This window comes from Schistocerca americana, chromosome X (assembly GCF_021461395.2).
Source record: "Schistocerca americana isolate TAMUIC-IGC-003095 chromosome X, iqSchAmer2.1, whole genome shotgun sequence".
Lineage (NCBI taxonomy): Eukaryota > Metazoa > Arthropoda > Insecta > Orthoptera > Acrididae > Schistocerca > Schistocerca americana.
Genome location: NC_060130.1, coordinates 956,998,833 through 957,024,345, shown reverse-complemented (window position 1 = coordinate 957,024,345; position 25,513 = coordinate 956,998,833). Strand labels below are relative to the sequence as shown.

The window sequence follows — 25,513 nt, the reverse complement described above, 5'->3', positions numbered from 1 at the left end:
CTCCAGCCTTCATTTTATTATCTCTCATTTGAGTGCCATCATGGTCAACATGTATGTGGAATGACAACTTTGTTACATTCATTGAGTTTGCACAGAACCAAAAATTTTAAGCTTCTTTGACAACTTAGCACATAAAATATCGCTTCTGAATTCACTGAACATTCCTTGCATAGCTTGATTTATATTTACTTTGATTTCACTCAGCTTTTGTTGTTCAGCAAAGATTCAAATTCATTTGAACGGGCTGCTTTCATACCACCTTTCTAATATTACTACTGAATAATCTGAATATCTCCCAGGGCACCAACTAATTTATAACATGGCCTACAATACAGAGCAGAATGTTTGATGATGACTGCTCAGGAGATTTTTCAATTTTCCTACTGCATTTCATGAGCAGCAACAGTTTTTGTTTGACAACAGTGACTAATGATTCAATAATAGAATATACCAGTAAACCCTCAATTCTTTTTAAATATTTAAACTCTCATATATTGAACAGCTTCAATCATCATCTTACTTTCTAAATGAGTTAATGTGTTGACTTAAAGTATGTAAGTGAGAAAAACTTTAGAAAAGGTTTGAAATTGTGCTTAAAGTTTGTTGGCGGCTGCTAAGAGCTGCTAATGCTTCCTTATTTTAACAGGAATATTTTGAACTTATGTATAAGGCCTTAAAACCAGATGGCATTGTTTGTTCGCAAGCGGGTACTGTGTGGGCAAATATAGAATGCCCTGCCAAAACAATGTATCACTGTAGGAATGTGTTTGAAACAGCAACATGTACCATTGTATCAGTTCCTACATATCCGACTGGTGTTTGAGGAGACCAAACAGCTAAGGTCGTCAATCTCCTATTCACCCCCAGGACAAAAGCAGTTTTCTTTTATCATTATGTGGGAAGTGTCAGTACAAACAAGTTTTGAAAAGACTAAGTTACATGTAAGGTTCGCTGCAAGTCTCTAAGTGCTCTCATTCTCAAATACTGGATGAATCAAGTCTGAGTATTTGCATGCCATCAGTTACACTGTCTGAAGACAAAAACAGAGTTTCTAACTGTAATACTTGTCTTAAACTTTTAACAAAAGATATCTCTTAGTGAGTATTGTTTTGTTTCGTTTTGGGGCGCAAAAACAACTGGGGTCATACGTGCCCAAGCCAAACTATAGAACACGAAGACAGGAAGAAGTTAAGAAACGAATGTATGTCAATGCCAATTGACTTAAAAGAAGATAGCTAAAAACAGGAATATGGAGAAACAGCTACAAAAGACACCATACAGAAAAGGAGGTCCAAACTAAAAATTAAATGGCCTTCACCATATTACTTTGACGGATGAAACGTAAAACACAGTCAACAGCCCAATCGTCATTTGCTAAAATGGCCAATAACTCAGACAGCAAAACCAAGTGGGAACGTAAACTGTTAAAAAATGGGCATTCCATCAGGAAGTGGTGGACAGTTAAAACTTGGGCAGAATGTGTAAAAAGTGCTGGGGGAGCACCACTTACCAAATGACAATTGGTAAAAAGGCAGTGCCCAATACGCAACCTAGTTAAAATGACCTCCTCCCGGAGGGAGGGCAGAGACGAGGTTGTCCAAGCTGCTGGGAGAGGCTTCATGATCCAGAGCTTATTCCCATGAAGGGAGGACCAATGGTGGTGACAAAGGGACATCACCTCCTGACAGATAGCAAGCGATCATTGGAGGGAATAGAGGAACTAGTGGGCTGAGGTATAAGGTTTGGAACCTTGGTAGCAGTGTCAGCAGCCTCATTTCCTGGCAGACCTACATGACCAGGAACCCAGATAAACTTCACAGTGGCTCACCAGAGTGAGCAAGTGACAGTTTTCCTGGACCCGTTGCAGTGTACAGCGCAAATAGACTTTGAAGGGTGCTGAGAGACTCTGCGCAGAGGACGCAATTGAAAAGTCTGTGTCACCGGATGTACTCTGTGGCCTGATACAGGGCGAAGAGCTCAGCTGTAAGTACTGACCAGTGTGCTGGAAGCAGATATTGAAAGATGTGGGCGCCAATGACAAAGGCACACCTGACACCAAGGTCACTCTGAGAACCATCGGTGTACACAAAGATACTATCACTAAGTTCCATGCAAAGGTCGTGAAACTGAAGGCGATAGAGCAAGACTGGAGTAGTGTCCCTATGAAGCGAATGAGGGCCAAGATGAATACAGGCCACTTCATGAAGCCAAGGTGGTGAATGGTTCACACCCATCGGTGAAGTGGCAGGTAGTGTGAAGTTAAGCCACCAGAGCAAGTGCCAAAAGCGGACTCCAGGAGGTAACAGAGAAGAGGCATGCACCCCATACTGGCGATCAAAGGAATCATCGAAGGAGGCGGCATAGGATGGGTGGCCACACATGGCAGACAAAAGGAATGCATGCCTACTGAGGAGAAAGTCACAGTGGTAGGACAGTGGTAGTTTAGCAGCTTCAGCACACAGACTCATTCGGGCTAGTGTAAATGGTGCCAGTGGCCAAACGGATGCCAAGATGGTGGATAATATTAGATGGCATAAGAGGGACAGACGTGCAGGCACATAAACAAAGCACACATAATATAGTTTCAAAAGGAAAAGGGACCGGTACAAACTGTGGAGGGTGATTCGATCTGCACCCCAGGAAGTACTGTTGAGTGCACGTAGGACATTGAGGAACAGCGTACAGCGGGCTGCCAGGTAAGACACATGGGAGGACCAAGAGAGTTTCCTATTGAGCATGAGCCCCAGAAATTTCATAGTGTCAATGAATGGAAGAGCAACACGGCCAAGATGTAAAGATGGTGGGACAAACCAATAGCGCAGCCAGGAATTCATACAGACAGTTTTGTTAGTGGAAAAATTAAAGCCATTGCCAATGCTCCAGGAGTAAAGACGATGAAGACATCGCTAATGACACCGTTCAGTGACACAGGTCCATGGAGAACTGTATAAGACGGCAAAATCGTCAACAAAAAGGGCGCCGGAGATGCCTGGTGGGAGAAAGGCCATTATAAGGTTAATGGCAATAGCAAAGAGGATGACACACTAGACGGAACCCTGAAGCATGCATAAAGGTGTCTGACAAGGTAGAACTCACACGCGCCTTGAAAACTCTGTCTTTTAAAAATTCCTCAGGCAAACAGGGCAAGCAGCTGCGGAAGCCCCACATGTAGAGTACGGAGGATACCAGTTCTCCAGCAGGTGTCGTAGGCTTTCTCCAAATCAAAAACCATTAATGACATGGGTGGACAAAGTAAAGAGATGGTCAACGGCAGAATGGTGTGCTGGAAATCCACACTGTGCAGTCAATAGTATACTGCGAGACTTGAGTCACCATACCAGCCGGGCATGAATCATATGTTCCATCATCTTGCAAACACAGCTGGTAAGAGATGGGGCAGTAGCTAGAAGGAAGGTTTTTGTCCTTGCCGGGCTTAGGTATGGGTATGATGGTGGTTTCATGCCAACATCTGGGAAATGTGCCCTCTACCCAGATGCGGTTCTATGTATTAAGCAGACAGTGCTTGCCTACAAGAGAGAGGTGCTGCAAAATCTGAATGTGGACAGCATCTGGACCTGGGGCAGAGGGTCAAGATGAACTGCGAGCATGATCTAGCTCACTCATAGTAAAGGCTGTAGCACTCATGATTCTGAGAAGAGAAGGGTATCTCCCGAGCCTCCTCCAATCTTTACCGATGGAGGAGGGCAGGGTGATAGTGTGAAGAGCTCGAAATATCCACAAAATGGTGGCCCAAGGTGTTAGAGATAGCAACAGGGTCCACAATGACCGTCTGCTACTGTCAGACCAGAAATTGGCAAATGAATCTTGGTCACAGAGATCAGTCGGAGGTGGCCCACACAACAGAGGAAGGAGTAGAGATGTTAAAAGGACTTGTGAATGAATACAGCTAGTTTTTTGCCATCCTGAAGAATGTGATGGCACTTTGCACACATCTGTTTATAATGAATGCAGTTAGCCATAGTAGGTTGGCGGTTAGAAACTCGGATGGTATCTCTTCGTGTGCGAATGGCTTCGCGGCCTGCCTCAGTTGACCAAGGGACTGGGAGACTAACGATAAATATGCCACCACCAGTAGTACTCAGTTTGTCAGTACATATTCCAGTCACAGGCAGAATTAAATATTTCACTGCTATTTACTTCGGCTTTCAAGCAACTTTCTATTCCTAGTATTATGCATGTGTTGTTGTCATCAACAAGTGTCAGCAACTCAGACATTGCCATGAACGATTCTCTAGTTAAGTAACATTATATATAAATTTACTTTTCTGATGTACAGCGATATTCCCCTTCAAAACAACTGCAGGTGACATACACAAAGTTTTTATTGTACTTCACGTAACTCTCATCCAGTAAACAGAGGGGTACATTTAACTTTAAAAACTCTCATGTGACACACAACTCTTCTACCCTGATAGCTGCTAACCTGATACCATGGGTCACGAAATTTGCACTCAAGATCATCTGTGTTTTACATCTTCCAGCCTGCTCCAGACCGGAATACCACAGTCCGATCTGGGGATGATTCTGCACATTTAGAACTTCACTTGTACCCCCTAAGCAAGACTAGCAACATAACTGCGTAGGCTTCCGTGGCCAGAGTCAGTCGACATAAAAGTTTTATGAGTGGGGTACCGCATCAAAGTATACAGGGCAATGGAGGGCACACTGGGGCACAGAGTATATCACAAGACTACACATATAGGCAGGTATCTGCATGCCCAATCCGGAAATACGGAAGCGTCCGATCCCACCCGTCTGCTTTGACCCATGACGTCACGAAATGCGGAAACAAAAACAAACACACACACTTTCCACAAGAAGCCTAATGACACTAACGGGACAAGCGCGGGAAATGGGGTGTTTTGAGTGGGGGGCAAACTAAATATAAACAAATTTAGACGCCTTGCGTAGCTACAACGTGTAAGTGAAGACAGCCATGCATGAATACCCACCCACCTCCCCAGGGGTCGTAACCCCTGCAACCCATAGAAGATAAAGATGCTTCATTAGCTGATTAGTGTTTTTTGTCTTTTAAAAAAAAAATCTCACGGGATAGAACGAACAGATCAGAAAGATAAATATAATAAACTAAAACAGAAATTTGAGGAAACATAATTAAAATAAGTAATAAGTGTTTTTAAATTTAAAAAAAAAAAAATCTCACGAGATAGAACGAACAGATCAGAAAAGTAAATAAAATAAGATAAAACGGAACTGGAGACAGCCACACTCAAACCAAACTCCGCGCTGTCATGACGTCACACATGACAACACCCTTACGTCACGGGTCAAGGCCGACGTGTTGGATCGGACGCTTCTGTCGACCCCCCAATCCTACCACCACCCAGCGCAGAACAACTCTGTCATCCATTCTTTGGCAATCCGTGTGTAGCACCTAAGTGATGCTCAAAACATAACACCGGAGCTGAAAAGGCTATGCACAATGTTTCTAGCCAATGGCTACAGCCATAAGTAGATCCACACAGCCTTATCGATGAACACAAGCAAGAAATAGACAAACTGCAGCCAACAGTGCGCTTACCTTTTGTGAAAAATGTTACTGATCGAATAGGCAAACAACTTCGCCGGGTTGGGGTGCAGCCTGTCTTCTATAGTAGTTGCAGGATCCAGGACATGCTAGGTTCCACTCAGGACACAGTGCACAGTGAGGCCATCGAAATAGTTAAACACCGTAATAACATGAATAGGGAGGATGGACTCAGGCTTGCCTCATCTTGGCTGCCAGCAATCAGAGCCCAACAGACCGCACTATCAACATGAGGCACGAGCACTACTGGTGAGTAACTGCGGCTGCACGGCTGACATCCAGCATTTGGTAAACAGCAGCCAACTTCTCAATCGCCGGTGACCACCAATCATGACGCATAACACAAAAGCCTATAGACAACAGAGGTTACATTCTCCCTCCCCCGCAACCACCTATTAAAATTAAGTTCCCTTTCCTTCCTTAAGTGACCAATGAAACGAACTATCTTTTTAAAATTATGATGTAATGGCATTCACAGTGAACAGTATCAACAAAATATAAGGGACACTGCATAGCTAGAACACACCAGTAGACCCAGAAGAAGGCTGCTGTAACCGTGGCCGAAACGTTGGCTTTTTCTCCAGCAGCAGTAGTTTTATACGTTATTACGCGGTACCACACCCAGAAAACTTTTATGTCGAAAGACTAGCAACCTTTGCCATTTTGGCCAGCTGCCAGAAGGAACTGAGGATGGCCTCTGAACATATGCAACAGGCATCATTGGCACCAACAAATACCGTAACTTGCAAACCACTGCAAGCAGTACAGACAACAGATGTCACCAGATTGTCCTCCACATCTTAGATGACACCCCTAGCAAGAGTACCAAGTTCAAACTAGGCTACCTTCTTGATGTAGCTATTATTTCCTGAAGGGGCCCCATCACCTGGAGCTACCAACAGCAAGCAGCCTCCCTTTCTCTCCATAATTTCTGACCTAAGAGGAAAGTCAACCTCAATCCTAGCCATGGAGGTGAGTTACTGGCCCCATCACTATTTCAGAACTTGTCAACATCTCATATCTCTCAAACTTGAGTTTCTCCCAGCATATAATATGTTCAGACAACTTATGAAGATGTAGCTGGGTGATGTCTTTGACAACTACTGATATTTCAACAGGTGAACATTAATTTGCAAAGAAAAAAATGCACTGAGAGAGAGTTTTGCAAGAAAATTTAAATCCTTAGTAGGAGAAGCAAGCAAACACACCCCTATGCCTCTACATGGCACCAGCTAGATGAGCAATGCTAGTGCTGCATTTTAGCAGATGGTTTGGGTGGGAGTTGTGTCAAATGGGGTGGGTAGAGGGGGGGGGAGGGAGACAGGTTGGGGGTGGGTGGCTAGCAGCTCAGAAGGGTGTAGGCAGTTTGCTGTGAAAGGGTGCAGAAATTATGAAACTTAAAATATGCACAAATGTATCATACTAAAATTTCTGCTCCCTTAACGACATATACGAATTAGTAAACATGTAGCGTTATAGCATTATTTATGGGAGTATTATATGATGATATTATGGTTCTGTTTTATGTTACATGATAATATTCTGCAGACTCATGTTTACTTATGCATTTTAGATATTGGTTTCTGGTTTTGTGCACATTCTGTTTCAGGTATTCATTGGGCTATAGGCGGCACTGGGGTGCAACAGCCAATGGAATACGCTGGATGGAAGATTCCTTGAACCCTAATGAACAATGCTGGAGATGAGAACATCGAACTTGGCTGTATATTTCAAGCAGTCTCTTGTCTGAAGTCTCTAGATGGACCTCTTCTGAAAGCACTGCAAAGGGACATCATATGTTGTGTGACTGAATCTGAAAATAAAGTAATTTGTTAATGAGAACTCCTGCCTTCCAATTTAAGCGGAATGGGAAAATAATTTGTGTGTGTCATGTACTATGCTTTGAGAACAGTACAAGAGTACTGCATGATCGTCACGGTAACAGTTTGACACAGTATCAAAAACAAATTCATATGGCACCCCCACAGTCACCTAGGAATGCAAAGGGAGGGGTGCCAGATGCATGGACTAGGCACGCAATGCACAGTTATCGGAGCAGGTGGGAAGTGGTGCATGCTGTACGACACAGATACATGGCTTGGGAGCAGGTGGCAGGACGGAGGAAGGGGAAATTGTTGCCTGGAGTGTAAGGGTATACAGTGAGTAATCAGAGATTCAGGTCAGGACAATTATGAGAGCGAAGTGTGTGTTGCAAGGATAACTCATCTGCATAGTTCACACAATATGTTGGTTGAGGGAAGAACTTGGGTGGCTTAGGTTGTGAAACAAATGGGTCTAAGCACTCTGGGACTTAACATCAGAGGTAATCAGTCCCTAGGTCGTGAAACAGCCATTGAAATTGAGCATCGTGTGCTCAATTGCATGTTGTGCCACCTCGTGGTCAACTTTATTCTTGGCAACAATTTGGTAGTGGCCATTCATCCAGGTGGACAGCAGGTTAGTAGTCATACTGACATAAAAAGCTGTATAGTGCCTGCAGGATCCGAGATGGTATATGACATGGCTGCTTTCACAGGTGGCCCGGACTCTGATGGAGCTAGGATAAGCCTGTGACAGGACTGGAACAGGAAGTGCTGGGCAGGTGGACTGGGCAGGACTTGCACCTTGGTCTTCCACAGGGGTAGAATTCCACATCCAATCTGTCTTTTACAATACTCGCACTAGCAAAATGTGTCTTCAAGGTGGAGTACCTCTGCTGACAAACTTTCAGGGTCTGAGATTATGTGGGCCTTATTAGCCCAGGTAAAAGGTATACATTCATGCTGAACCGGATGGAGACAACTATCAGGCTGAAGGAAACATATTTGTTTGAGTTTGCTTCCTATAAACAATATGCCAAACATACCATCAACCTTCCACTTGACCAAAAGATCATGGAAGAGAAGGCAGCCATCCTTCACCTCCACAGTGAAATGAAAATTTGGGTGGACTGAATTCAAACATTCTGAAAACTGTGCAAATTCTCACTGAAAAGAAGCCAGGCAACAATAGTGTCATCTGAATCATCTAAAAAAGCTCCCCCCCCCCCTTACACACACACACACACACACACACACACACACACACACACACACACACACAGTGAGGATTTAAATTTCCTTGTTAATTCTTTCTCAGTTTATTTATGCCTTGAAAAATGGTGAGTTCACCTGTTGAAATGTTGGCAGTAGCCAAAGAAGACAGCTGCATTCCCCTTGTCTTAATCCTTCTTTTCTACTACAGCACAAAGGGGCGACCACTACAAGGATAAAGTAACAGTAGCGCTTGCAAAACACAAGAAATAAGAAAAAAAATTAATAAACAGTACTCAAAACAGAAATACTCAGCTACAGTTAGTTTCCACACAGAAAAACTTAGTATAATGAATAAAATAAATGCTTTATACAAACAAAATACTATTGCTGTTGGCCACTGGTCACAATCTATGACTGGAGCACCCTAGCTCCTCCATTCCCTCATTACATTCATACCTAAATATATCTTTCAAGAACTTTGTAAACAATTATTTAGAACCCATACACACATAAAATGTCCAAAAGTCTAATTACATGTCTTCAAATTTCTGTCTGTAACTGAATGTTAATGTAACACATCGTTAATCAAGATCTGTGCTGCCCGCCCCCCTTCCTCCATTTCCTCAAATCATATTGCACTACAGTTTGCCATATCACTGAATGAACTAAAGCAAGTACTGCCCAAAGATTAACTTGACAATTTCAATGCTTTGCCATGGATTCACCTACTGAATGTGGGATGCACTTTTATTCAACTCACAAACCAGTTCTCCCAGTCAGTTATAGCCTTATCTGGTACCACAGTGGGACTTAGTGTATTTCATACTATAAGGTATATACAAAACCTTGAAAGAATTGAAAAATCATGTTAAATGCCAAAAAAGAAAGAGGGGAGGGGACAGAGGTGCCACTGACAAGCAAGTCTCAAACATTTTAACATACCAGTTGTGTATTTATGCTTTGTTCCATACATACCACAACTGATTAGCGTTTTCGTCATGGCACATTAGTTAATCAATTGAATTTTGCATTTTTATTGTTAAAACTTCGACACACATCATCTAAAAACATTTGTTATTAACATCGGTAAACCGAAAAAAGTGGTTCTGACATTTTCTTTGTACAACAGAGCATTGATAAATATTCAGTGGAAAACTTAACCCGAAAGATGATCCTTAAAATTCAACATGGCTAAAATACATCCAAAAATTAATCATCACAAGCTGTGGTGTAGTTGAAATGCTATTATTTGTGAGATATTTGTTGCACAGCATGCCTCCTTACAAATTACCAAAAGACATTAAAATCTGAAGAACTTTTACAGGCACAATTCAGACCTTCCTTTACAATAAAATATTATTATAAATAAAATTTCCACAACAAAGAGTGAGATGGTACACCACACAAATACATGACTGATGTTTTTGCCTTATAATGAGTAAATTTAGCAATCCTCCATTAAATACACAAAGCTAAACAGTGCAATGTGTATTACCCACTGAGGACATGCACAACTGCAGTTCACATATAAAATACACATGAATACCTGAAGTAGTTATTTCAATATATAACATACCAACAGGGTCAGAAGAATCAGTTATTATGATATCAAACTCTTCTTCATGGTCTGCCATAAATTTAAATCCATCACCAATGTGTATTTTTAGTTTTGGATGAGACAGGCCTTGCCCCATGAAAGGCAAAAATTGCTTGGATACCTCTAAAACCTTAGGGTCTATTTCAACTTGGACGATCGACTCTACAGAAGGATGCTTGGCAACTTCTCGTGCCACACCTCCATCTCCACCACCAACGATCAAAACCTAGAGCAAACACACAAGTTAAAAGAACTAAGTTTGTGGAAAAAGAAAGAAGGAAAAGATCGTAATCACATCTCAGTGACAAATACCTTTTTGGGGGATACGTGACTGCACAATGGTAGAAATGCAATCATTTCCTGATATGCAAACTCATCAAACTCCGTGCACTGGATAATGCCATCCAGTATAAGGGCTCGGCCATGGGACTTCCTACAAGTGACAAATGTCAAACATAAAATTGAACACAATTGAGCTGAAAACAGACTTGACCTGAGCAAAACACAGATGCAAAAGTGCAGGTTGCAATGACGGGAGAACTCTGAGCATTGCATAATGTTAAAGAAAAAACAGGTTTTTGGATGAATTGTATATTTGTTCTTTTTTTTTTTTTGCGCCGCCTTGCCTACATTTTTGCAGAACAGGGTGTTGCACATCTTTTTGTTATATTCAAATGTGTTTGAATTTATAGAATAACGCTCCAAGATTCAACACGTGTTATACCAAATAAAAATATATTATTAGTAGCAGCTGGTGGTTTCCAGAGCCATTGCATGACAACTTTCTAACTAAACATTTACTTTAAAATCGTGCTGGTGTTTGTGCGCAAAAAACACGACGTAACTGTGTCAGGAATATTCCTTGTCTTCACGGAGTTTACTTTTTTTTTTTTTTGTATCATTCTGAATAAAATGATACAGAATTCAATGCATCTCTGGTAAAGATTTCCAAGAACTCATTGTGCAAGCGATAACAATTTATAACTATCAAAATACAAGGTGGCGACACTTTTTAAACTTAAATAAATGTCTAAACAATTACTAACACTCACGTTTGTAACACAAGGATATCCTGATACTCAGAACGTTCCGAATGTAAAACCTTGTCTACTTCCAACGAAAGGCAAAAGCCTGGCCACAGGGTACACAGCTCACTAAACCAGCCTTCTTTCAGTTGATTCATAATAATTAAATAACGGCCAATGCCTACGTGTGTCTCACAAATGCAGTATATGCACGACCAACAGCTGAAATTTGACCACAAAATAACGTTACCAGCTCTTCAGCACTTACTAAACCACGTGTACCACGAACAGACGCTTCGAGCAGGGCTGCCAAGCGAAACTTTCGAAAGAGTTTCCAAAATGCCATTTTTCTTAGCTGAGAGCAAGTTAGGAAGAATAATGATTAAATAGTAGATGGTACACTGCAGTTCCCATGTTATTAAGCTTTGTTGTCAAAACTATTGGTTATAGCGAAGCACTGCTTGCATATAACCTTGAATTTGACGTTTGTGATGCGTCAAATGACCTCAAGTTTCCACACTCAAAACAGTGTTTCATTCATTTGTTCTTATCGTTAATTCGCATTTGTTTTTGTACGTAGAGACCAGAGACAAGTTCTGAACCTGTATTTCGTTGGAAGCGCAGTGGCGAAGTCGTAAACGTAATGTGAAACGTGTTGTTTGTGCGTAATTTTATTTCACTTGTTTAGAGGAAGACTGATTAGTCCTAAGCTTTTCCCCTGAGTGGAATGTGTCTTCAGTTTTCTTCTATATTTCGCAACTCTGATGTTCAGTTGCAGTTTCATTATGGGAACGAGGTAAACCAAAAAACAGTGTTGGGGGGGGGGGGGGGGTGGAAATTTCATAGATTTTAAGCATCTTGCGCAAAAGGATTGAACGTAAAAGAGCGGGTAATTACTAGCCCATTCAGTGAGAGCTGTCCGCTGCGTGCCACTAACATGTTGTACAGTTTACATGATGTATTACCGGCAGCTTCACCAACAAGGCCTATATTTGTTTATGCAGGGTCTCCAGTATTGCTACAATATCGTTCGAATTTGACAAAAAAATTGAGAACTCTGGATGCGTACATTACAAATTACGTGAAATTGAATTAGGCTACAACCACTTGTACTTAATGCTGTATGAAATACAGGACTGAATAAATAGCAATTACAAGAAGTAACATGTATTGGGCTGGTGTATCCACTGGTATTAAGTAGATCATCAAAAGACAAATCTGTGCAGGAGAGGCATTTAATATGTCTTGAAGTAATGAGATAAAATAGTAATAAATAACAAGTGATGATGTTAAAAATCTTGATTTAACCACCATGGTTTTCTCTCTGTGGGCAACTTGGGCAAAGCTGCTGGCAATAACATTTAAAATCTCGTGTAAGTAAGTGTTTTGCCACTAGTGTTAGTGTTGTTGACATTTTAAAAATCGAGATAGACAGAAGATGGCAAAATTATAAAGCACATGAAACAGTTTTACACATCATTGTGCTGGTAATAATCTGAAGCAATTAATGTGGCATGAATTGCTATGCCACATGTATTGTGGTTGTGCTATGTGTAAAGTTTACTCAAATTGTGCAGCAGTTGATTTAAATTTTATGTGATACGGATTTCCAGACATAAGAAATACACCGATAATTTGAAAATAAGAAATACAAAAATAACTTGGTGTCTCTGAGGGTAATGTCACACAAAACAGTTCAGAAATTCTTTGAGCAGTTTACTCAATTTTCTTTTTTGGTAATGTTCTGTATGTCCAAGTAATGCTAAATTACAATTTTATTTCAATTCTTAAACTGTAGGGCCCTCTTTTGACTGGGTAAGCTGGTCCGGACTCAGGAAAAAAAAAAAGGCCATACTATATCAATTAGGTATGTGTCTTAACTATTCAAAAAGTAAGCTTAATTCATGAAATATACATTCTGATAACACAGCAATGCGGTTATCATTTAGAGCATGTGGCACTTGAAAGTCCATTATTTTGATTGGAAACCTACACCACTTGCTTTGGTTTTAGTTGTGAACTGGGCTATAGTGTGAAATCCCAACCATCTCTCCCCACGACATGTTCACAGACACATGTAGTGCAGCCCAAGGTCTAAGTTAATTTGAAAGTTGGTAATTTGGTTAAGAGCTGGTGAAACCAGCAAATACGAATTCAAAGTGAAGGTGGTTGTAAGAGATTGCCCTGTAGCATAGCATACTTTCTGCGTTTGCATCATATTTATCACACTCTCACATCATATAAACTGGAATTGCAAGGTGAATTTAGAAAAGTCTTTGGTGAGTATTGCGATGCATATTGTGCACTTAATATTGTACATACACTGGAGAAACTGCAACATGGTCCACAATGTAACTTTTCCTGTGAACTGCATATAGGCCTGTTTCAGTTAGCAACCAGTGATGGTAAAAATTATCAGACTGAAAACACAGCTGCATGTTAGATCCAAGGAGTTATTTATTTTTCTGAATGCATGGGACATGACTAGCAAACATCATTAAGATTTATAGGGGGGGACCAAAATACTGATCGAATTGGCAATTTGTGGATGGCACGTGTGTGAGTGTGAGAATGTTGTCAGGAACATGGAGCAGGCAATTATCACAAGTGATGAGGCGTTGGTGAGATGTTTGGTGTTGTGACCAGAAAGAAAAGAGTTAAAAGATGATATTTGCATTTAGTTATTTTTCCACAATTTGAGAAACTATTCTGCTTGAAAGTATAGGCCTATTGGGAACATGTGGCAAATTTCTATGCTGAAAATGTGATAACAAAATTTCCATAAGCACTTAACTATATGTACAACTGTATAAGAAGTTATAGTGGAAAGTATGTACTTGCATGTATAATAAATACTGTTACCATTTTTATTTGTGTTTGGCTTTTATTTTTTGAGTTGTTGCTCTCAGTATGACCCATACAGTACTAAATAAAAATGTTGGTTTGTTTCTTGTTAAAAATAAAATTATTTTCAAAGCAAAATTTTACATGTGCATTTGGTAGAGAAGTCCCAAATAAATTAGCATAGTGCAATATTTGGGTTATTGATATGTATCAGTCGAGACAGTAAAACATGAAATATTACCAGTCATCTAGTAGCGACTGAGCTGCGCTGCTGCATGGCGGTAGCAGTTAGTGCAGTACCAAGCTGGTGCTGTCCCTGCTAGAGTACTGGTTATTCTTCATATTCTACTGTCACTTTACATATCGCTTAAAATGAGTATCATACTAGACTAATTTGGACTGGATCTCTCAGAGGTATACATAAAATTTTACTTTAAAAATAATATTGTTTGTAACTGGAAACAGATGCTTTCGGTTGACACTAGGCATTGCATGAAAGATGTGATTAGTAACCATGTGGGCTTACTCCAACTTCATATTGGAAAACTAGACTTGCATACGTTTGTCAAACCATCAGAAAAAAAATGCACCCGACAAATCTTAGCTTTCTTCTGCAATATTAATGTCATGCCCACGACCACCTTCCTTCATAAAATAATATCATTTGATTGTATGCTTTAGAGAAACGGAAAATAGCATGTTCTGACACATATTTCATGTACATGATTCGCAAGTTGCATTAACAAATAAAGTACTGTAGAAAACTTATCGTTACAGTAATATATTTTACATGTTGACACGAAGATGATTTACCCAGTTCTTGCCCATTGATGGTGATGGTGATAGGATATTAGCAATGACTTTACTGCGCTGTGTAGTCCTATCTATCTCCTGTATTCTCCTCGAACTTGACCAGTAATTAGTCTTCACTTTTACTTAGTCACCTATGGCCTTGGCATCAATATAAATGCTGTTATCTGACTGATGAAGTTAGCAGTGATCAGAAAGTAGTAAATACTGCTCAGTGTCATCTAATTTCTATAGATGCAGCTGCTCCCATTAGCCATCTCGCAAGAGTCTTCTAAGAGTACATGTATAGTCCTGTTGTTGCCATGATAAATTGTAAATGTTTCAAGTTATTAAAACAAGTTTTTGGCAGGTGGTTGTGCACAAAGGAGCAATTACTTTATTGTAAAGATATTGCAATAACCATTTTCATTTCTGTTGTGGAATAATATATTTTTCTTAAAAGTATTCCTCAGCTCTTTAAAACAAGAATACGGTGAGCCATGCCTGTTAATGCTCACAATGAGATTTGTCACAAAAATACCTAATGATTGTTCTCGGTGTAGTGGAGCACTGTGGTGTTAGGTGTTTCATCTCCATTGTCATGTAAACACCACATAAGGAAATTGGCTGTTGTTGTGGTGCCTTCATTTGTAATATTTCTTTGGTATTTTATCAAGGGGAGGTAGAATGGGAAAAAAATCAAATTTTCAGATTTTTATCTCATTATAAAATTTGCAATTTTCTGAATAAAATGATTATTTTTTTATAAACTCACATGGAAAGTATTTTATTTGATTTTTTAAATTATAATCTACACCGGTTGAAAATGTTAAAATTTGTAGGTGCATTACTTCAAGGTATAATAAAATCGGTAATTTTTTTATATAGAAGGCTGTGGATTGCTGTGTTAAAGTTTATGTCCAGAGGAGGATGGGCACCAGGTTGAGGAAGTTGAAACAAAGTTTGAGAGACAAGAAACTTTCTGATGGTAAAACCATAAGAGGCAGGCTGACAGAGAAAATGATTGATGAACTACAGCAGTATTATGGGATGACCATTAGAAATAATACTAAGGATTTGTTGAAAAAGAAGCAGGCAGAATGGGCTACCTTCTTCCACAGACTGTCATCTGATGAAAAACCAGTACACCACCTTTGCCCTCCTGGACATGATTAATGGTGCAATTACCGCAATGCCCAGTACTCAAATAGTTCATACATCCATAAACATTCCTTCCCAGTAGCAGTCGTGGATATCATGAAACCTATGTACAGAGATATGGCAGATCCTGAATTACTGAAGAAGTGTTTGCATGATCAGCATCAAAATCCCAATGAGTCATTCAATAATCTTACAGGGACTCGCTTACCAAAAAAGGTTTTTTTGGAATGAAGACACTAAAGTGGGCAGGGGGGTCAGTGATGCTGTTATTACTTTTAATGATGGCACCATTGGTAGGGTGAAAGCACTGCATCAGAGAACTTGAACGGATGGACAAGGTTCGGATTGATAAAGTAGAGTATGCTGTCCAGAAAGAAGAAAATACTTGGAAAAAGATCAAGAGGATGATATACAGTATGGTGCAGGGTGCTTCTGAGTGACTAAAAATAAAAAAATAAGCATGTATTAAGTGAGTCACAGTCTTTTGAAACTTTAGAACCCGTTCCTGAAAATTTACATTTTTCTGTTGCATTTTTCCCTAAATCTCGGAAACCAGGGAATAATTACATACGCATCCGGAGTCAACTGGACTAAAAGAACGACATAATGTTATGTATAATTAAAATTATTTAGGATAACATACACAGAAAGTACACAAAATTTTAACTGTGTAATTAAAAAATTGTATTTCTGTAAGCACTGGCTGAAATGCAATTATTGTAGATCAGTAGACTCAGAACATACAGTTTAATGTCCTGTATAAGTTTCATGTCGATGGCTACAGTTGTTCCAAGACCCCTTTTTAAGATTTCAAAGAAAATTAACTAGCTTCCTCTCACGATTCCTTTTGCAAGGAGCTCTGAAACTGACTGAAATGGAGTAGTAGCTAGCATGTTGTTCTTGAATGTGGGAAACAGAGGTCCAAATCCCCATCCAACCAGCCAGATTTAGGTTTTGTATATCTACTCTAAAACTCTTGAGGCAAATTTCAGGATGGTTTCTGTGAAGAGGACACAGCCAATTTCCCTTCCCAGTCTGAGCTTGTGCTGTCTCTCCAATGATCTTATCATCAGCAGGATGCTAAAACCATTTGTTCCTTCCTTTTGGTTTTTCTAAGAACTCTGAAGAGAGAGAGGGGGGGGGGGGAGGGGGAAACTTCTGCATTTCATTCTGATAAATTTAGTTTTATGCATATGATATGAAAAATAATTGCAACTACTCGCTATGATGTGGAATGTGTTAGTATGTTTACAAAAAAGATAAATTTTCTTTGTGAAAGCATGGCTACATGCTAGCCATTTACATAACAGGATTTTCCTTTTTGTTAAAAAAAAACTGCAGTCAACAACAAACTTTAATAAGTGTAGCTCATCCACATATATACCATCTTTTCAGAAAATCATGTATGGCATAGTTGTCGAGCAGAAAGGTTTTCAGTTTATTTTTGATATTTTATCTATACATTTGTACTCTGCAAGATACCATAGGGTACATAGCTTGCTAGAATCGGTCTACCCTTCCTCTGTCATTTGTGGTTGCTTAAAAGAAGTTGCCACAGACTGTAGCCGTTTAATTGTAACCAGTAACCCCCCAGCCTGATTCTGTAAAGAAAAGAATTACCCTGTGTAAAACATACATCAATTTTTATATCATATCTCCTTAGTGGTCATACAGTGAAATAATTTCACAGGTAAATTGAATTTTGTGTGTGTGTACTGTCTGTAAAATGTGTTCTGAATAGTTAGTAGTGAAAGAGTCTTCCATACTGCTGAAGTTTTATCGTATGAAGAGCAAAAATGTAGTAATCAGTAAACTTTTTCCCTTTCATTATTTTGTGTGGGGGTGCCAGCAAGAAAAAGTTTTGAAAATGTTTTAAGTTGTGTGTGTAAAGTTTGTTGGAAGTCACCAAGTTTTCTTGTTCCCAAATAGCAGAGAAATACAGGATGGTCCATTGATCGTGACTAGGCCAAATATCTCGCGAAATAAGCGTCAAATGAAAAAACTACAAAGAACGAAACTTATCTAGCTTGAAGGGGGAAACCAGATGGCACTATGGTTGGCCTGCTAGATGGCGCTGCCATAGGTCAAACGGATATCAGCTGCATTTTTTTAAATGGGAATCCCAATTTTTTATTACATATTCATGTAGTATGTAAAGAAATATGAATGTTTTAGTTGGACCACTTTTTTCGCTTTGTGATAGATGCGCTGTATTAGCCACAAACATATGGCTCACAATTTTAGATGAACAGTTGGTAACAGGTAGGTTTTTTAAATTAAAATACAGAACGTAGGTTCGTTTGAACATCTTATTTCGGTTGTTCCAATGTGATATGTGTACCTTTGTGAACTTATCATTTGTGAGAACGCATGCTGTTACAGTGTGATTACCTGTAAATACCACATTAATGCAATAAATGCTCAAAATGATGTCCGTCAACCTCAATGCATTTGGCAATACGTGTAATGACACTCCTCTCAACAGCGAGTAGTTTGCCTTCAGTAATGTTCGCACATGCATTGACAATGCACTGACGCATGTTGTCAGGCATTGTCAGTGGATCATGATAGCAAATATCATTCAACTTTCCCCACAGTAAAAAATCTGGGGACATCAGATCTGGTGAACGTGCGGGCCACAGTGTGGTGCTTCGATGACCAATCCGCCTGTCATGAAATATGCTATTCAATACCGCTTCAACCGCACGCGAGCTAGGTGCCGGACATCCATCATGTTGGAAGTACATTGTCATTCTGTCATGCAGTGAAACATTTTGTAGTAACATCGGTAGAACATTACGTAGGAAATTAGCATACATTGCACCATTCAGATTGCCATCGATAAAATGGGGGCCAATTATCCTTCCTCCCATAATGCCACACCATACATTAACCCACCAATGTCGCTGATGTTCCTTTTGTCACAGCCATAATGGATTTTCCATTGCCCGATAGTGCATATTATGTCGGTTTACGTTACCGATGTTGGTGAATGACGCTTCGTCGCGAAATAGAATGCATGCAAAAAATGTGTCATCGTCCCATAATTTCTCTTGTGCCCGGTGACAGAACTGTACACGATATTCTAAGTCGTCACCATGCAATTCTTGGTGTATAGAAATATGGTACGGGTGCAATTGATGTTGATGTAGCATTCTCAACACTGACACTTTTGAGATTCCGGATTCTCGCACAGTTTGTCTGCTACTTATGTGTGGTTTAGCCACGATAGCAGCTAAAACACCTACTTGGGCATCATCATTTGTTGCAGGTTGTGGTTGATGTTTCACATGTGGCTAAACACTTCGTGTTTTCTTACATAACGTAACTATCCAGCGAACGGTCTGGACACTTGGATGATGTCGTCCAGGATACCGAGCAGCATACATAGCACATGCCCATTGGGCATTCTGATCACAATAGCCATACATCAACACGATATCAACCTTTTGCGCAGTTGGTAAACAGTCCATTTTAACACGGGTAATGTATCACTAAGCAAATACCTTCTGCACTGGCGGAATGTTACGTGATACCACGTACTTATACGTTTGTGACTGTTACAGTGTCATCTATCACAAAGCGAAAAAAGTGGTCCAACTAAAACATTCATATTTCTTTACGTACTACACGAACATGTAATAAAAAAGGGGGGGTTCCTATTTTAAAAAATGCAGTTGATCTCCGTTTGCCTACGGCAAAGCCATCTAGCGGGCCAACCATAGCGCCATCTGGTTTCCTCCTTCAAGTTAGACGAGTTTTTTGATTTGATGCTTATTTCGTGAGATGTTTGGCCCGGTCACTATCAACGAACCACCCTGTATAATCTGGGTAGTTCATGGTGCAAGACATATACACTGTTGATCACTTTAATACATAACTTATTGCATGAAACCTTTAACATAAGATTATAGGGCAGACAAGCCCTCACAGACAGTGAAATCATCCAAGAGAAAAGGGACAAAAAGATGACCTCTCAGATGAAGGAGGTTTCAGTGGTCCCGTGCCACTGGACCCTGTACGTTCAAACTCTGTACCACAAGTAGAGTGCCTGGTGTCCTCTGTGGCACTGGATCCCCCCACACAACCTGTTTCAAAACCAACATGTATTGATACCATATCCTCATAACCAGTGGCAGTAGGTGACCCTGGAGCATGATCTATCTCCTTGGTCCCTTCACTCCCCTAGAGGATACTGATAGTGTGATCCAGTAGAGGAACTGTTGTGGCATTTTTTCCACCCCATGGCTTAGCTGCAGCCTCTCTTATGCATTTCCCATACTTTCTGCATTGCTCTCCAGGAAATGTGGTTCCCAGCAGTGAAAACCTGTACTTTCTGCAGCTTTCAGCATTATTTTACAAGCTGACTATGACAGTGTGTCAGACATAGTTTGCATGTACATTCTGGACTCTGTCTACAGGGAACACATTTCACTCGGTATGACTTTGGAGGCTGTGGCTGTTTGTAGAGGACGTTACTGGATTTTACTGCCTGTAATGTGTATCTTCCTCTTGATGGTGAAGTGTTTCAGAATGTGTTGTTTGCAATCATTTCTCAACTCCCTCCACCCTTTCTCATTTTAAGTGACTTCAATGACCACAACCCTTTGTGGTCTGGAACTCCAACCAGTGGCTATGGTAAAGTTATTGAAACTTTGCTCACAGAGTTCAATCTTTATCTCTTGAATATTGATGTCCCCACACATTTTAGTGTGGCATATGGATCTTATTCGTCCATCGATCTTCCCATTTACAGCCCTGGTCTTCTCCCCTCCGTCCATTGGAGAATCCATGATGACATGTGTAACAGTGATTATTTTCTGATTGTTCTGTCCCACCCTCAGCATCACTCACTGGTCATCCACCCGGATGGTTACTCGACAGTGCTGACTGGAATGCCTTTGCTCTACCATTGCCCATAGCACCCCCCCCCCCCCCCCCTCCCATGTGGAGGTATTGATGCTGCTGTCCAGAGCACAACCACTCTATTAGCCAGTGGACTTGGCGATCCCGCATTCCTCGTGATCTCCCCATCAAAAGAAAGTACCTTGGTGGACTTCAGAAATTGTCGTGGCCATTGGAAATCACAGGTGGGCTCTCCAACCCCATAAGAAACATTCACTGATGGAGCACTCATTTCCATTAAACAGCTCCGTGCCCATGGCCACCACCTAATAAAACGACATTAACAAGAATGCTGGAAACTATGTTACTACCATTGGACCGTGTACTCCTCTTCCACAGCTTTGGGCAAAGGTTTTGATGCCTCTGTGGACACCTGTCCCTCACAGGTGTACCTCGTGTTTCCCTGAACAGTGGTGTGTACACTGATCCATGGTGGCATATTTACAATTTGCTTTTGTTAAATTAGAACATGAATGACATTATGAAAATGATTTATTGAGGTTATGAATAACATTATGAAATCAATTTTATAAGGTTATGAAGTTTGTATAGTTTTAATAAAATATAATCCAGTTTCTAAGAGAATTTTATGCATTGTTTCGATTACTTGCGTATTTTTATAGTCTAGGCCTGTATTAATTTACTTTGAAATGTATAAAAATCTGCTTTTGTATCATACTTTAATACACATAAATTGAAAAAAAAATGATTAAACCATTTAGTAGAAATTTAAAGTACAAAAGGATGATGATGGTATCTTTGTTTTGCCATATCACTTATCTCTGTCTGCATAAGCGGAATGCTGCATGTGTCAGTGACTACCAAATTGAAATTGTGAGCTGCACAACGAGAATATAGGCTGAAGGGTGCTTGAGCCTCACAGGCTTTTCCCAACATGGGCACACCACCATCATAGCCCTGTCCTTGTAAAAATGATGCATCAAGCCCAAATTTTACCAAGTTTTCAATTACAGATCCAGTTAATCCTTCGCCAGTCACATTAAACACTGGAACAAATTGTAGGAAATCTTCATGAATCTTGAGATCCAGGGAAAAATATTGGGCACAAAGAGAGAGTTGTTCTGTCCATCAACGTCTGCAGTTTCATTCACAAGACCCACGATATCTTTCCAGGTGTTGATTATTGATGCAACTGATGATCTGATTTTGGATTGGGGCACCAATGTTTTGTTCCATTTACCAGTTCCTTCCAAACTTGCTTCTAGGTTTTTATCACCTTTTGCACGATATTTGTTCTTGTTCCATTTACCAGTTCCTTCCGAACTTGCTTGTAGGTTTTTATCACCTTTTGCATGATATTTTAGAGTGACGTAAAAACTACCCATGCTCGAGTCATCTTGTTTATCAGTTTATCAACTTAATAGATCTGAAGTTCCCATATCCCCTTAATGGAATCTCTTGACATCCACAAAGTGTCACCGCCTTGATGACAGGGACTGTGTGTTTTCTACTTTTTTCCACCTGCTCCACCAAGCCTTGGTCCAGACAGTGTTTTGTATCTATTGTCTTGTTCATCATCATGTAAACGAAATTGTCACCATCAATTACAGCAGCCTTACAGTAAGTGTTGCTTCCGTGGGCACTTACATATTCGAGCATACTTCCATTTTAAAAACTTGGAGGTTACCAGGGCTCCAACAAATGTCACAAGCCACACCAAGACAGGTAAAGTGCTGTCCAAAATGTGCTTGAAGTTTATTTTCCCATTTGTCACTGACAGCAGTCCCAAACAAGAGAAACTAGTTGACTGAACAATGTTGGTAGACTGTGCATACTGACTAGACTTTAAAGTATATTATTTCAGAATGTGTTGTGGTTTAGAACAGTGAAACCATGTCTGTCATCACTAATTGTATCTGTAGTTTTCATTTCTGTTAAAAAACATTCATGTGTCAATTTAAAAAGCCTAACTTTGTGTTGAAAGTCGTCGTATTTTCAAGTTCAGGAACAAAATGTTGTTCTTATCCTTAGTCCAATTTTAATTTCCCAGTTGGAAGGCTGTTGCCTTCTGCATAAAATCTTGGTTCTACCTCACATTTAACATGCATGGATAACAGGAATTTATGTGCATTATTTTAGGTTAATCTTGCTATGTAAAGTTTTACTTTTCATTGAAATCATAAGAAAAATTACTGTCTCTAGATTAACTATGTTTTTCCTTGCATTGTTCACTCTATATTGATTTATGTCATTGCTTGGTTAATGCTAGGTTCCATACTAATTTCAAGCAAACTCTGAGCAGTTTCAGAATGTTGCACAAAAAAGTAGGACAAGTGAGTGAAAATCCAGACATGATAGCATTTTCAGTCATACATATACAGACAAAATAAGACTAACAACATTATTCTGTGCACGAATTAAATGACAACACAAATTTTGCAAGTTTTGAACCAATATTGCTAGAGTATTGGTACTTTACCATGTCTTTTGAGTGGTATATATGTACCACAGAAGATTACACTATGTGAACAAAAGTATCCGGACACCTGGCTGAAAATGACTTACAGTTTGTGGCGCCCTCCATTGGTAATGCTGGAATTCAATGTGGTGTTGGCCCACCCTTAGCCTTAATGACAGCTTCCACTCTCACAGGCATATGTTCAATCAGGTGCTGGAATGTTTCTTGAGGAATGACATCCCATTCTTTATGGAGTGCTGCACTGAGGAGAGATACAGATGTCAGTCGGTGAGGCCTGGCACAAAGTCGGCATTTCAAAACATCCCAGAGGTGTACTATAGGATTCAGGTCAGGACTCTGTGCAGGCCAGTCCATTACAGGGATGTTATTGTCGTGTAACAACAACGCCACGGGCCGTGCATTATGAACAGGTGCTTGATTGTGTTGGAAGATGCAATCACCATCCCTGAATTGCTCTTCAACAGTGGGAAGCAAGAAAGTGCATAAAACATCAATGTAGGCCTTTGGTGTGATAGTGCCACACAAAACAACAAGGGGTACAAGCCCCCTCCATGAAAAGCACGGCCACACCATAACACCACCCCTCCGAATTTTACTGTTAGCACTACACATGCTGGCAGATGGCGTTCATCGGGCATTTGTCATACCCACACCCTTCCATCGGATCGCCACATGTGTACTGTGATTCGTCACTTCACACAACACTTTCTGCTATTCAATCATCCAATGTTCACACTCCTTACACCAACCGAGACGTTGTTTGGCATGTACCGGCATGATGTGTTGCTTATGAGCAGCCGCTCAACCATGAAATCCGAGTTTTCTCACCTCCCGCCTAACTGTCATAGTACTTATAGCGAATCCTGATGCAGTTTGGAATTCCTGTGTGATGGTCTGGATAGATATCTGCCTATTAAACATTATGATCTTCTTCAAATGTCAGCAGTCTCTGTCAGTCAACAGACGAGTTCCGCTTGTACGCTATTGTGCTGTACGTGGCCCTTTACATTTCCACTTCATTATCACATCAGAAACAGTGGACCTAGGGACGTTTAGGAGTGTGGAAATCTCGCATACAGATGTATGACACAAGTGACACGCAATCCCCTGACCACGTACAAAGTCCGTGAGTTCCACGGATTGCTCCATTCTACTCTCTCACAATGTCTAATGACTATTGAGGTTGCTGATATGGAGTACCTGGCAGTCGATGTTAGGACAGTGCACCTAATATGAAAAACATATGTTTTTGTGGGTGTCCGGATACTTTTGATCACATAGTGTATTTTCATTACTTATCAAACGGTAGAAATCTACACCTAAAAGACTGACAGAAATAATATTTCTTATTGTGATTGCTCTCATTGTTTTTAAGTACTTCCTCTACTGTCCACAAAACATTAATTAATGAAAACACTCTCTTCTTGTGCATAAAAAAAATTAGAATTGCTGGAGAGAGTACAAACATACATCTGACATTCCTGAGACACACGTCCACTGTGAAAATAAGTACGAAATTCGTACCTTTTCCATGCAGATTAATATCAGACTTAACTTCTCATGACACTTCCTGAGAAACTCATTCTGTTAACATCTCATGATTGGGGTTCACGCTCATGTAATACTTTTTAAAGGACATCATAGTCACCATTGACTGTAGAAATTATTTATTTTCACTATTGTAATATCAGTCCTCAGGCTATTATCAGGCGTATGTTGGGAAAAAAGAAGAAAAAACAACTGTGCTTTAGCACATGTCAAACTGAAAATTACACATCATCATCATAGCTGACCTTTTTATCAATGTCAACATTTTTAACATAAATTTGAATAAACTTTTTTGTACACAAGCTTGTTTGAATTTATGTTAAAGATGATAACGTTTTTGAAAGGCTGAGATACGACACGTGTACATATCGGAGGAGTTCTGAAGTCGTACAGTATACCACTTGACAATAGCCTCAAGGCCTAAATTGCAGTAGTGAAAACAGATAATTTCTACAATGGGCTGTCACATTTTTCTGAATTGTACTTTGTCCAACAGCACATTAATTTCACTTAAGAAAACCATGTGTTCAGAGAAACCGCAGCTCTGAATTTATGTTTTGTGAAACGAAAACTGGAAACGGCTGTACATAAGATCTTTTA

At 40.1% G+C, this 25,513-nt stretch overlaps 2 protein-coding genes across 4 annotated transcripts in view; one reads left to right on the top strand and one right to left on the bottom strand.

Moving 5' to 3' along the window:
* Nucleotides 1–11,713, bottom strand: part of LOC124555328 (spermidine synthase) — a 53,756-nt gene extending 42,043 nt beyond the window's left edge. The window contains exons 1-3 of the mRNA XM_047129207.1: nucleotides 11,254–11,713; nucleotides 10,514–10,634; nucleotides 10,181–10,427 (exon numbers count right to left, since the gene is read on the bottom strand). Of these exons, the coding sequence (XP_046985163.1) occupies nucleotides 10,181–10,427; nucleotides 10,514–10,634; nucleotides 11,254–11,384 (499 nt within the window). The 5' untranslated portion in view covers nucleotides 11,385–11,713. The remainder of the gene's footprint in view (nucleotides 1–10,180; nucleotides 10,428–10,513; nucleotides 10,635–11,253) is intronic.
* A 71-nt stretch (nucleotides 11,714–11,784) lies between these two features.
* LOC124555327 (zinc transporter ZIP3-like) overlaps nucleotides 11,785–25,513 on the top strand; it is a 36,132-nt gene continuing 22,403 nt past the window's right edge. The window contains exon 1 of one of the 3 annotated variants that reach the window (XM_047129204.1): nucleotides 11,785–12,022. The gene's annotated coding sequence lies outside the window, so the exon portion shown is untranslated. The remainder of the gene's footprint in view (nucleotides 12,023–25,513) is intronic. The other 2 variants (XM_047129206.1, XM_047129205.1) reach the window with 2 other exon arrangements.